Source organism: Scedosporium apiospermum (genome assembly GCF_000732125.1).
Source record: "Scedosporium apiospermum strain IHEM 14462 chromosome Unknown SEQ_SAPIO_0088, whole genome shotgun sequence".
NCBI lineage: Eukaryota > Fungi > Ascomycota > Sordariomycetes > Microascales > Microascaceae > Scedosporium > Scedosporium apiospermum.
The window spans coordinates 1576806-1589653 of NW_015971789.1; the positions used below are offsets into that span (position 1 = coordinate 1576806).

General features: G+C 53.4%; 2 protein-coding genes and 1 pseudogene across 2 annotated transcripts; 1 reads left to right on the forward strand and 2 right to left on the reverse strand.

Moving 5' to 3' along the window:
* Nucleotides 1-1811: 1811 nt before the first annotated feature.
* SAPIO_CDS3421 (uncharacterized protein) lies at nucleotides 1812-3761 on the reverse strand (the record flags this gene model as incomplete). Its single annotated transcript, XM_016786215.1, has 5 exons — nucleotides 1812-2410; nucleotides 2484-2904; nucleotides 2979-3184; nucleotides 3261-3402; nucleotides 3678-3761. The coding sequence occupies 5 exons, from the start codon at nucleotides 3759-3761 to the stop codon at nucleotides 1812-1814; spliced, it is 1452 nt and encodes a 483-aa protein (XP_016644221.1).
* Nucleotides 3762-6493: 2732 nt separating this feature from the next.
* Nucleotides 6494-10309, forward strand: SAPIO_CDS3422 (uncharacterized protein; the record flags this gene model as incomplete). Its single annotated transcript, XM_016786216.1, has 2 exons — nucleotides 6494-6669; nucleotides 6778-10309. 2 exons carry the CDS (start codon nucleotides 6494-6496, stop codon nucleotides 10307-10309), a joined length of 3708 nt encoding a protein of 1235 aa, XP_016644222.1.
* A 943-nt stretch (nucleotides 10310-11252) lies between these two features.
* SAPIO_CDS3423 lies at nucleotides 11253-12224 on the reverse strand (annotated as a pseudogene; the record flags this gene model as incomplete).
* Between the last annotated feature and the right edge of the window lie 624 nt (nucleotides 12225-12848).

Genomic DNA, 12848 nt, shown 5'->3' on the forward strand with positions numbered 1-12848 from the left:
CAGGATGATCTAACTCTGTTCTTCCTGTCAAAATCTGGCGATTTTGCTATTCTTGATCGTAAAAGAGGGCGCATGGGCCAGACAAAATGGGGCGGGACCCAGAGACGGCTCGGCCAGAGATACTGTCAGAGATGAGCACGAGAAAGGAGCTTCAGAACACATGCAGTCGGAATCGGGAGAGAAGAAGAAGCACGATCTGCATCTGAACAGAAGGCTGGCATACCCACTAGCCTTATGTCGGCCCCCGTGTCTTGGGAGTCGCATTCCGTGGCCGCACCTATGTCGCAGAAGCAGAAAGGGTGTAGGAGATGACGTTTGCGATTCTGCGAGGCGGCGGAGGATGGTGCTCCATGTCCGGAGAACCGTTTTCCGGCGGCCATGGCAGAGGAGGAGCAACGGGCTGTACTGGGCAGTGTAAGTGAAGTAGGAAAGGATGATCTATCCTGTTATTGAAACCGCGGTTGAAAGTGATATCTCCCCCCGCCTCCGTCCCAAGCCTGTCCGCCTTGGTCTTGTCGGGGGCGCGATCCACACCCCTCGGTCCGTAATGTTGCTGTCGTCGCGGCATGTCCCCAGTGATATTTTCAGTATGCAGGAGAGAGGCATTGCATATCAGAGTCATCTGTAGTGTAATGCGAAGAGGAGACTCCATAGCCAGTGCTTCTTCTTGATTTCCTTGCTCCCGAAGAGTTCAAGCTAGCATACCATGATTCATGCGTCCATACTAGGATCAAATCAGGATGGAGACGTTCGGGCGACGTCCCCAGAGGAGAATAGACGGAGCGAGATGAGGGTAGTTTAGGTCTCAATACGCTGTAGATCCCAGCTCTAGTGGCGATGAGTTCTTTTTCCGCTCCTAGCCTTTCTCTCTCTGCCTAGTCTTTGCTTGGTTCCAAGTCTGCTGCGGGTGATGCCTGGGGAGAATTCTGGCCCGGGGGGGTGATGGGACTTCCCTTGCTCTCTGAATGAGAAGTGAGATATCTCTCTGTTGGGCCTTAGTCTAGACTCTGACCACGGGCGCTTGCGCTCGTGTTGATACCGTGAAGCTATAGGCCTTGGCTAGATGTATTTACACTGCTAGAAATTCTGTCCGGGGTAGCGAATAGTAATATGTGGTTTCGCCGCTATCACTGCTAACAGGTTCATGGGACCTGCACCTAGCCTCAAACTCAATTCCATGTCTCTTCGACTGCTCTTTGCCTTTCCCTCGCCAACTTAGTCTACATCCGTGGGACCTTTCATATACGATGAAGGGTCGAAGAGATGCCGGAGAATTATGACAAGAAGGAATAACTGATTACTTTGGATCAACCATGCTATGAGTTATCGCGATATGCCTCACTTCACACTTACACTGGTGACGAGTGGAGTTTGCATCTCCTTGGGCCTGCTTGTCACTTGCGGTTGAGTAGAGCATTATACTTCCAGGCTCATAGAATCGAGATAATCACTCAAAGCTTCATCAAGACGCCCTCAAACAACGAGCTCCTGGCTGCCGGCAGAGAAGGCTAACGAGGAGCAGGGCAGGGACGACCTAACATCCCCATTATCTTCCGGTAGACTGCGGCATAACGGAATGGCATTGCTGGGGTCAGTGGGTTAAAAAGACCAGGATTACTACCTACATATTATAGATGTTGGAAACTCGCAACCTATTCAGGTGTCAAACAGGACTCGATCATCGGAAGTCATATTATAGCTCATCATGGGAAAAAAAGGCACTATCCAACGCCGTTCCCGAACGCCATCGTTTCGTGAGTCCACATCGAATCAACTCGTCCAAACCCGCCTTCGTGAGCGGGCATTCCAACCTAGTGCCTCATCTTTCCAGAGAGACCTTTCCAAAACTCGCACCTCTCCTTCTGCCCGGCTCCTACGGTCTCCATCCGAGTCTTGTTTAGCTCAACCACCAACCTCTCGCCATCCCTCCACCACGAATACCACTTGGGCGCTGAGCTATGTCGGTAAACGTTCGGATCCAGAGCCCTGACAAACGAAATATAGTAGTTCATCAGCAGAGGCACGATGGGTGCGTTATAACCGTAGTAGCTCTCGGGGGTCGGCAGGCTGCCGGGGCCCAAGATAGCAGCGGAGTCAAATGTGTGGGTTACGCCGACGCCGCGCCATGTATTGGATAGATCCCAAACATTATACCTGTAGGACCATATGCTGGCGTAACTTGACTTGGTGAAGCTGTCGAGGATGAGATTGGTAGGGCAGATGAATGTTGCCTCGCCGTACGCCTTGCTTGTTGATGGGAACCAGGTATTGTGCTGGGGAAGTTTCTCCATGAGGGGGTAGCGCTTGATCATGGCTGGAGTATCGGAGTCCGTAAGACCAGGGAAGTTATCTCGAATAAACGACACAAATTCATCCGGGGTAGCTGCGTTGGCAGAGAAGACGGAGCCCTCTGGGTGGAAAACAAAACATGCCTTTAGTTAGCTTGCGTCTTTTTGGATTGCGGGGGACTAGGATCGCCTTACCGTCGGTTACTGTACCGAGCATGAGAGGTACCTTGATAAAATTTCCCGACTTGAACATGGCGGATGGCACGTCACGAATGAGGTCTCCGTCGACGCATGGGGTCCAGTACCAACGTGATGCTCTAGTTCTTCCGGGGAACGAAAAAGCCCGATTGGCAACGTCTTGTAGTTCCTTTCTGCTCTTTCCACGAAGGCAAGACATGGCATCATCCTCGAACTCACAACCGACTAACTCTAGAGTCTTGTTAAACTGGTATCCGAGGTCCTCAACACGAGGATGTGTCGGGAAGAAGACCGATTGGGTCATAACGCCAGCAAAAAGTCCGTCATCACGACCGCCATTGGCGGTAAGATGGAGGGCCGCGGAGCCAGCACCAGCGGAGACACCGTGAATGATGACCCGGTTGGGATCACCTCCGAACTATTGTGATAGTCAACATGGCTGTACGCGGGAACTACGGAACTACGCAAGGGCTGGCGTGTAGATGAGCTGACCTTAGATATGTGTCTTTTCACCCACTTGAGCAGGTGGATTTGGTCTAGCAATCCGACGTTCAAATCGCCATCCTGGCTAACTCGCTTATCGGCAAGAAATCCCCAGAGGCCGACACGATAGTTGAAGTTCACAAACACGAGGTTCCTGCCTGACTGTTCGACAACAGTAGAGCCATTGTAGTCGGGATTGCTATTGGCAGTGTATCCTGTACAGGGGGTTCCGGGGGCTATGTTATCATGAGAGGAACAAGGGAGCAAAGGTCGAAGAAGGCGGTGACATACCTCCTCCCTGGATATATACCCAAACGGGGAGTTTGGAAGACGCGGTGGCATTTGTGGGAGCCCACACATTCACAAAGAGACAATCTTCTGATTCCGCAGGATTATAAGTGCCGTGGTCGGTACCGAGACACCTTGGCCCAAACTGTATATGAGATGTTAATCTAGTTCACGGAACCCACCTCACCAAAGGATCCATGTATAAGGGTTGGGCACATACTGTGTTCGCTTGCTCTCTCAAGGCCGTATTGGGACTGGGATTTATCGGCGCCCGCCATCTCAAGTCATTTATGGGCGGACTTGCGTAGCGAATGCCTAGATACTGATCCACACCATTGGATAGATGGCGACCTTCATAAATGGCATTGGGCAAGAGAACTTGGGGCTTTCGTTCCTGTGATTTATGGGTTAGTAACACACAAAGACAGAGATCAATGGGGCCGCGCGGGGGTCAGCATTGCCAATGTTGTATCTGGGGAGGAGAGCACAGCAACGGCGCTTCATGGCGAGTGGTGGCGATTGAAGCAAGGACCACCTCAAGGCCAACCGAGGGCGAGTGGGAGCACAAGACAGCATAATACAATAAATATATACAATAGAATCTTAAGGGCTTTCGTTGTCTTACCGGTATAGGTTTAGGCCCGCGAAAGATCCGAGCAAAAGAATGAAAGAGGCCGGTGAAGACGAACCAGACTATAGTCACGATGAGCCAGCCTTTGACAAAGAGGCGGGCTGGCGACGGCCGTGGCCTCTGAGGGGCGGAGGTCGGGAGAAGGGCGTCAACATCAAGTTCATCATCCATCGCCAGATCTCACTAGCTCCGGCTAGAAAACGCCGCCCGTAAGAGATTTCGGCAAGATGTGAGCTGAGATTAAGTTAAGTAACAGTACCGGCACGTCAACTGGCTGGACAGCTATGATGATCGAGGCTCATTCATGGCGATGTCCGGACAGGATTGAAGTAAGTGGCCGAGTAGGGAAACTGTTAAAGTGAAAGTAGTGAAGGAGTGTTAATCGAGCGATTGTGTAATAACCTATGAGTATAGTACAGGAGCAGTTGAAACTGGAGCACGAGGCTGAGAACCTCTGGCCAATGTCTGGATGCAGCAAGTTGCCAAGAGAGCGACGAGGATCTTCGGGTGAACTAACCGAAGTCTCATGCGGGGGGAGACCTGAGACGCCGCGTTGGTGTTGGTTGAAGCGTTGGAACTTGGGGAACTTGGGAACCAACACTTCTTGGGCGTGGCAGGGACTGACAGCTGGCATTCATCTGGCCAGCTGTCGGTAGGCTTGAAGCGCGAAATACAAGTTACACTGCGGGCACTTTGGTCCGACTCTGCGTTAGCTCTGGCAAGGGTCCGCGATAAAAATAGATCAGTGGTGCGATGCCACATTTAACCAGGAGAAGGAAGCAATATGAGCCTGAGCTTCTCCCACTTGATTATGAAGTGAGGTTCTTCTCATGCTGTGATACGTGATGGGCGTCGTTAGGGTTTCTCCCGATGTACTAAGTAATTGATTGCTTTTTCCCCTCAAGGTCTCCTCCATCCAGTGTGACCGAGACACATCGTGGCAAATGGACGAGGCGCAATGCGGCACAGCAAAAGTTTGGAGCATACGTGTTTGCGTTGCCCGTTGTCCTCGTCAGCAACGACATAAACCGAGCTTTTGCTTTCATTCCACATATGGCCCACCTGCCATGCTACAATCCTGGAAGCAAGAGTCCGAAGTAAGACGACACTAGGACCATGTCGAGGACTTCTCGAAATAACTCATCATCCCCATGAAATTACACCAATATTCGCCAGCGGCAGCCTGGGTTAACAACTTGATCGAGCTTCGTCCCAAGATTGGAAGGCGTGGGATGCAAGACATGCTCAAGGATCAACCCAAATATCCGACAATATATTACCACCCAGCATCGCCACTTCCTGACCCCTCGGACGTGTCCTCTTCATGCTCCAGGAACCAAAATCCCTGAGGGACTGCATCGCAGTACAGTTGAGGTTGCAATGTTTGTTCTCTTGTTGGCTGCACTTGGCGTGGAGGGGCTGTCGCCCAGGCGCTAAGTTGGTTGATTTGCCCGCGTCCCATGTACACCACTGGACGTGTGCATCATTGATGCATTTGACGTTACTTCGTACGCACATTGTGGGCGGATGTGCTGCTCAACCTACAAAAGGTCACTGTGAAGTGTGTGATTGATGTATGAGTAGACGCTGGCTGGATGTGAATACAGCCATATAGAATCCTGGACCTGTGCTGCAGTGCAATTGCAGCAAACCATCAAAAGTGCAAGGCCCGGGCTGTGCATCGTTCAACCGGGCATGACGGTATGGAACGTTCAAGTAAGAAGCATTGATGTTGTCGAAGTATAACGATGGAAGGGCCAAGTATCATTTGAAGGCCAGGAATCATAGTTTGATACTTGAAGTAAGTTGAAGTCCCGGTGTGCAGTTTAGTGAATGTTTACACGCAAACACACCATTTCGTACGCTCTGGGGCCTATGGAGTGTATCAGGAACCGACCGCTAAAATTAGCACGGTTCAATCATTGAAGTGTTCAATGATAATGATGGACTTGTAGTTCTCGAACTAAGCCTAAGCACCTGTAGTAATTCTCACGTAATTCCGCCTTTTTGAACTATTGGCAACATTGAACAATCTCGATCAATTGACGGCAGTCAAATTCAATTAAACATTGGAACATTGGAACATTATTGATGTTACTCTGCACCTGTACTGCTGACGCCTTCCTTCAAGTTCGACGCCACAATCTCCTGTGGACCAAGCGGGAGGCAAGGATGGAGACGTGGGTACTTCGCCGTTGGCATAGAACTTGATTATTGCAGTTGAGACATAAGAGGGAACGGGAACGTCTGGCCTTGGACAGGATTTAGCCATGGCTATTTGATCAATCCATGTCCATGTCCACCTCCTCAACTTTACAGCCACGACCAGGAAGACGAAGATTATTATTGCTTATTATGCACGGCGTCTCTGATTCGTTTCTGTTGTTGTCCCTCAGTTTGCATTTGATGTAGCTCTCTGCTCTGTCTGTCCTGCGGTCTGGTTTATCTCTCTTCTCGGCTCCCGTGTCACCCCGAGATGAGCCTTCTCCGCTCCCTTACATTTTAGTCCATCCCATGTCGCACTCATTCTCCGCCAGAGTCTCACCAACCTCCACATCGTCGACGAGCCCGACTCCGAGCCCACGCCGCACCCACTGCACATACGATGGGCCATGGCAAAGCGGGCTCCGATGCCCGTGCCAGTCCGCCTCCCGGTGAAGACACGTCCTCGACATCTTCGACATCATCGGCATCCCAGCCGTCGTCGAAGGCGCCATCCATTGTCGATGAAGAGGCCTGCGATGCCGCCTTTGATAGGTTACCCGACGAGATAATCCAGCAGTATGCGACATCGCTCTATCTGTTCCTATTCTAATTTCAATTCCCATACTCTGAACTCTCTCTATATAAGACAAGACTAACCTGCCGAACCACGGTGTAAACGAATAGGATCCTCCTCCTAACCGACCCCGACTCCTTCGCGTCCCTTATCCTCGTCAACTCGAAATGGAGACGGGTCTCGCAGCAGGCCCATCTCTATGCCCACCAGCTGTCTAAATGCCCGTCCTTCGCCGCGAGCCACTCGGCCCTATCCCTCGCCTCTGTCAAGGACGAACAGCTTCCCAAGTTTAGGAGACTCTTCGCCCGTGAAGTCAAGCGCAACCTGTTCCAAGCCTATCTACGCCCGTCCGAGACGCGAATCAAGCTCATATCCAATTCCATCAGTTCGGCGTCATGTCCCGGCGGAGAGGGGATGCGTTTCAGCCCATCTCCGAAAGGTCATCATATCCTAGCCTACAACTCCTCCCGTATTTATGTCATCGACGTACGTGCGCCCGAGATCGATATCAAGCGGGAGTTCAAGATATTGCGCCGCCCCGTGTCGGCTTGTATCAAAGATGATGCTACCCTATTGGCCGTCTTGTCCATGGAGATGCAGGTCGACGTTTACAATCTCGAAAGTTCCCCGCCGAAACGGACCCAGTCTATCCTGCTCGATCATAAACCGCGCACTATAGCCCTTTCGCCCTGCGGCAGCGTTCTCGCCGCTGCGTATGAAGGTGGCATAGAGGTTTCTGCTCTGAACCCGGACGCGGTGACAACAAGCCAGCGCGCCGTCAAGTGCGACGCTGTCGACTCCCTGGCCTTCTCCCACGATGGGACCCAGCTTCTGGGAACCACTCTACAGTCGTCACACCAGAACACCGTTATTCTCACCGCGCCTTATTACGATCCGGGAAGCCACATGGCCGAGAACACCACTAGTGCTATGTGGACCACTTCTATCCTCTTCCCCAATTCGAGCCGCGATTGCAGCCACGCCGTCCTCGTGCAGGATTCCGACAACGAGGAAGCGAGCTGGACCTTCACCTACGACCGCAGCTTCGAGACTTTCCGCGCCGTACGCATCGACGACCTACGTAATGGCACCACCTACTTCACCGGCCCTCTGCCTCAAGCTGCCTCGTCGACTCCATTGTTGCCTTGCACACTTCCATCAGCCTCGTATCATGGCGAGCTAGTATCTGCTGGATTTCAGGGTAAAGAGGTTTGGATTTATGGCGTCCCCGAGGACCTCAGCGCCGTCAACCCGCAATTGATTCTTCCGTACGATGGCGCGACTCCGCCTGGTGTATCCGGCAGGCGTGGCGGTGGTCACTCACCGCGAACTGCGCCGAGGATACCAGATGCTGAGGATGTAAGGGTGCCCAAGTGGCAAGTGCTGTGCGATAGCCAGCGAAATATGCTCATCTCTGGTCGCAAGATTACTGAGCTGGAACCGGTTAGCCATGTGAAATGGGTTGCCGGATTCGGAGGCCATTCCTCTAAGGAACGCCTAGTCATCACAGCCCGTGGAGTGAATGGCTCGAGACTTATTACCGAGGAGGAAGACATCGATTTCGTAGACGGTGGCATCATCTCCCTCTTAGACTTTGATTATGGCTTCGAGGATGGCAAGAGGAAAGACATCACCATTGAAGTTGGTACCAATAATGCTGAAGTCCTCGAAGAGGAAAAGCGTGACCTCGATACTGAGGTCGCTTTGGTCAGAAGACGCACGGTAGCCCAACGCCGGGGCGGTACTGGCGGTGCCCTGCATCGTATGGCTACCACGACAATCCCTCCGAGAAATCCTCGCCCACCCCTGCCCAGCGGCGCGCATGAGGATGACGACGATCCCTTACAACCAAGACGCATTGGAGTGTTACCAAGGCCCCCTCAGCCCGTTCCGCAAGTCACCTTTAACGATGACAACGACACCGATTCCATCGAGGAGCAAGAGGCTTTGGACGCGCCCTATACTCAATCCAACCCGCGATCCGTCTCTACCCTGCGACGAGCCGCTACCGCTGCGGCCATGAGCCAGCGACTGCGCGAGACGCGCTTCGAGTACCGCCGTGCCGATGGTCGACGGGAGCATCCTCACGAAAGCGATGCCGATAACTGGGTCCCACCCCCGCCCCCTTACCAGAAGGATGCGGTCGTCGATCTGCCTGCTTTCCTTCGCCACCCCGCCATTACGCCTGCAAACCTCACCGAGCCCCACAACCCTCCAACTGCTCCCTCTGCCCACGCCACTTCCTCGAGACCAGGCGAGAGGTCCTGGGCCCGAATCAACAGTATCAATAGCATCCCGCCCATGCCAGCGATCCCCCGTCAGTTTACCGACCCGGGGACCCTATCAAGTGCTTCCCCCTTAGCTGGACCAAGCAATTCGCTCCGACGCAATAACAGCGAATCCTCATCGAGCCGGCGACGCCCGCTCTCCGACACATTCTCGGACGCTCGCTTCACAGTTTCCACTCTCCAGTCTCCTTCTGCTGCGAGTGTCGCAGCTTCCCGCTACTGGGATGACGCCGACCCGAATCGTCGCCTGACGCAGTCGCCCGTCAGCGACTCGACAACCGATACCCTTTCTTACCGACATAGTATCCGAGGACCTTATTCTAATCCGCTAGCGCTGAACCCACCCGCAATGAGACCGGTCGCCGCTGAGGGAAATCTCCGTAGAAGAGGACAGCAGCTTCAGAGAAGTACAACTTCGGGGAGAAGCGAGAGAGAGTTACGAGAACAATCGCCAGCATCTTCTCAAGCTTCGCGCCAAATATCGGCGCCCCAACAATACCAACCACAGCAGTTATCCCGCCGAGAAGGGCCACCCACTCTTGATCTGCATATTCCGTCGCCTACGCTATCTACAACGGCGTTCAACAGGCATAGCGCTACTTTCTCCAGGGAGAGTAGGAGCGACTTAACACCGATATCCACGAGGTCCCAAGTGAACGCTCCCAACTCGCTCTCGAGTATCCTAGAATCAAACCAGGCACCGGGTGAGCATGGCACTGGATACCCTCGGTCCGCACCGCCACGCGCAGAAAACTTCGGCATATTGACCGCTTCCTGGCTACCCGTAGTCCCAGGCACCGTGGCCGGCCCCTCATCGGCTGCCGCGAACCCCTCTTCTCATCCGCGCGCCATGACCCCGGGAGCCTGGCACCGCGCCCCCACGCCCCCGGATCAACCCCTGATCATCAGCACGCCAACGGGCGTGTCCGGCGCCTATGATCCTCCGGAGCGGAACCCGTCGATGCGCCGCTCAGAAACGCCCGTGTTCGCACCCACACCGCGCCGTCCCCAACCGCGAACGGAACCGGGCGTCCCGGGCCCGTCGATCGATCGCATCGAGAATTACTACAATAATACGCAGCTGGGCCATAGCACGTCGACGGCGTCGAGGCAGGCTAAGATGCACAGGCGCCGGAGCCGCATTGTTAGGCGGACGGCGTCGAGGCGGAGCGTGGCGAGGAGCGTTAAGGAGAGGCGGAGGGGCAAGTTTCGACATAGTGCTGGCGCGAGGAAGAGGGGCGGGCCTGATGTGGCGCCGGCGGCGAGGAGTGGGACTGGGACTGGTTGGAGTGGTACGTATGACTATGTTTTTGAGGACTGGAAGGGGAAGGATAAGAAGTGTGTTGTGATGTGAGGAAGGAAAGGGACTGTTGTGTTTCTTTCCACTCTGGCCAGTTTTCTGTTGCTTTCTTGGGAGGGTATACCAGTCAGTCTATTGAACTGTTTCTTCTTTTTTTTTTCACTTTGTTTCCCTCCCTACTTGCTGCCAAGGAGCTTGATTTTGAGCTCCTATTTGACTTACGGGTAAGGCGTTTCTTATTCCTGTTTTATAGGGAGGGTAGTTGTGATGGAGAAAGACAAAGAAGCCTGGGGGGACTGAAGTGATGGAGGAGAGAAACTACGTTTCTAGTGATTTTGATACCTTTGCAGACTGGACTTATGATTTTAATGAATGGATATGTACAGTTCTTCGACTTTATTTAGACTATACTTGCTACTTTTGCGACTTTCGTAATCTTGTTAGGAGTGAACGTGGATAATGTAACTCTTGATGCTATCTATTGATAGTATTGATCTATGCCGTCTTTATTGACAAAATCGAAACCGAAAAAAAGGAAAGGGGTATTAAACAAACTTGGACAGCTATAGTCCTCAAACAGTATCGTGAGACGAAGACAAACCCTCCTCCCCGTTTTCCAAAGAAACCCAAAACTCCCCCTTCGCCTAAAATAGATTCGTTTTATCACACACCTGTCGATGGAACAAACTGTGAGAGAGTGGTGTTTCTGGAAAAAAAAAAAGAAACAAGAAAACAAATATCTCCGCGAGGATGACGAGGTATAAGAAAAAGAAGAAAAGGAAATGGAAAAAGAAAGCGACCGTGAAACAACCTCGCCATGCTCTGTCCTGTCGTCCACTAACCGAAAACAAAAGGAAAAAAGAGATGAGAATGTAAAAAGAAAGAAAAGAAGAAGAAAAAAGGAGGGCGTCGGATGTGATAATTGCTCACACCTCATTAATGCACGATAAATAGAAGAACCCCGTAATCTTACCCTCAATCCCCCCTAAATCCATCTCTAGACGAACCGTCCCCCGGTGTCCACACGCAAAGGTGACGGCACGAACCCCTTCCCCTTATGGACTGGGCCCAGGTCCGCCTGGTCCATCATCTCCGTAAAGGACGTCAACGGCCGGCTCGCATCCCCTCTCTCGACCGTCCCCGGCGCCGCAAAAATATTGATACTCTCGCTACTCGGCTCACGCTGCATTTTCGGCGTGATAGGCCGCGGCGTCGGGCGCGCGACATTCATGGCCCGGATAGGCGGGATGGGGACGGCGGTACCAATGGCAGCGTGGGTACTGCTCCCGCGTGAATCGCGGAGGGTGGCCGAGCCCGTGGGCGAGACGGCGGGGGCATGAGAGTCGCGCTGGCGGCTGAACATGCGCGAGAGGCGATCGGTGCCGGAGAGGGAGGAGGAGGGGCCGGGGGGGCTCTCGGGCTTGCGGATGAAATCTGTGCGGAAGGCGTCGTGGTTGATGATGGGCTCGCTGATGATGTTTCCGAAGGAGGAGGAGGCTTTGGAGTTGCGCGAGCTGGATTTGCCGTTGTTGTCGGGGAGTCGCTTGCGGCGCTTTGTGCGCCAGATGAGGAGGAAGACGATGATGGATACTAAGCCGAGCACGCCGACGAGGACGCCGACTACGACGGCTGTCGTGGGGAAGGCTTTGTCATCGTCTTTTCCTTCGTTCTTGTTCGCCTCGGGATCGGTGGGGTTGGGGTTGGCGGGGCTGGTGCTGGCAGGACCGGTATTGGCGGGGTCACCGGTGTTGGAACTGGTAGGCGGTTGTGTAGACGTGCTTGTTGGAGGCGGAGACCGGCTCGCGCCGGGCGGCGGTTGAGATTGGTCGACGTCCATAGCACACTTGAGTTGTTCATTGCATGTGTATCCGAAGGGACAGCACGCGTCGCCGCACTTTCCCAGTACGCTGGTTAAGGCAGTCGTGTGGATCTTGGCATCGGGTTTTCTGCTGGCGTCTTGAAGCTCCATGTTGCAGTCGATAGGCTCGATCTGCACGCAGCGGGCGCCGGCGGGGCAGCATACCGCCGTCGTGTTTCCCGCGAGAGGCATACATGTGTGGTCGGAAGGGCAGCAGAAGTTGGAAGGTAATTCGGAGGGGCAGGATGCTTGTCCTGCGGCGGCGCAAGTTGACTGTCGCGTAAAGAGGTCTCTGGCGGGTATCGCGGAGGTTGGGGTGAGAAGAAAACATAGTAGTAGGGCTCTAAGGCCCAGAGGGTACGTCGACATCGCTTCGCGATGCTTGCACCCTGGCCTGTCGTAGAGGAGTGTAGGATGCTCAGTCCGAGCTAGCATCAACAGGTTGGGTGTCCTGGAGGGAATGGAGTAGTGTGCGATGTGCAATTCCAAGCGCAGCTGGAATGCCTTACCAGGGCAGCTTCGGATTTGGGGATTGTGGAGACGTGGAAAGTATGAAAGACAGGTTGATATTACTAGAATGATTCAGGTGGATCGAATAGAGTCAAGGGTCGTGAAGAATGTTTTCACTTTCACGTTGAGTCAAGCAAAGAAGACACAAGGGAAAGAAATAGAGACTCGAAGAAAGTTTGGTCGGGGAGGCTCAAAGGAAGAAGAGGAGTCAAGGGAGTGGAGAGG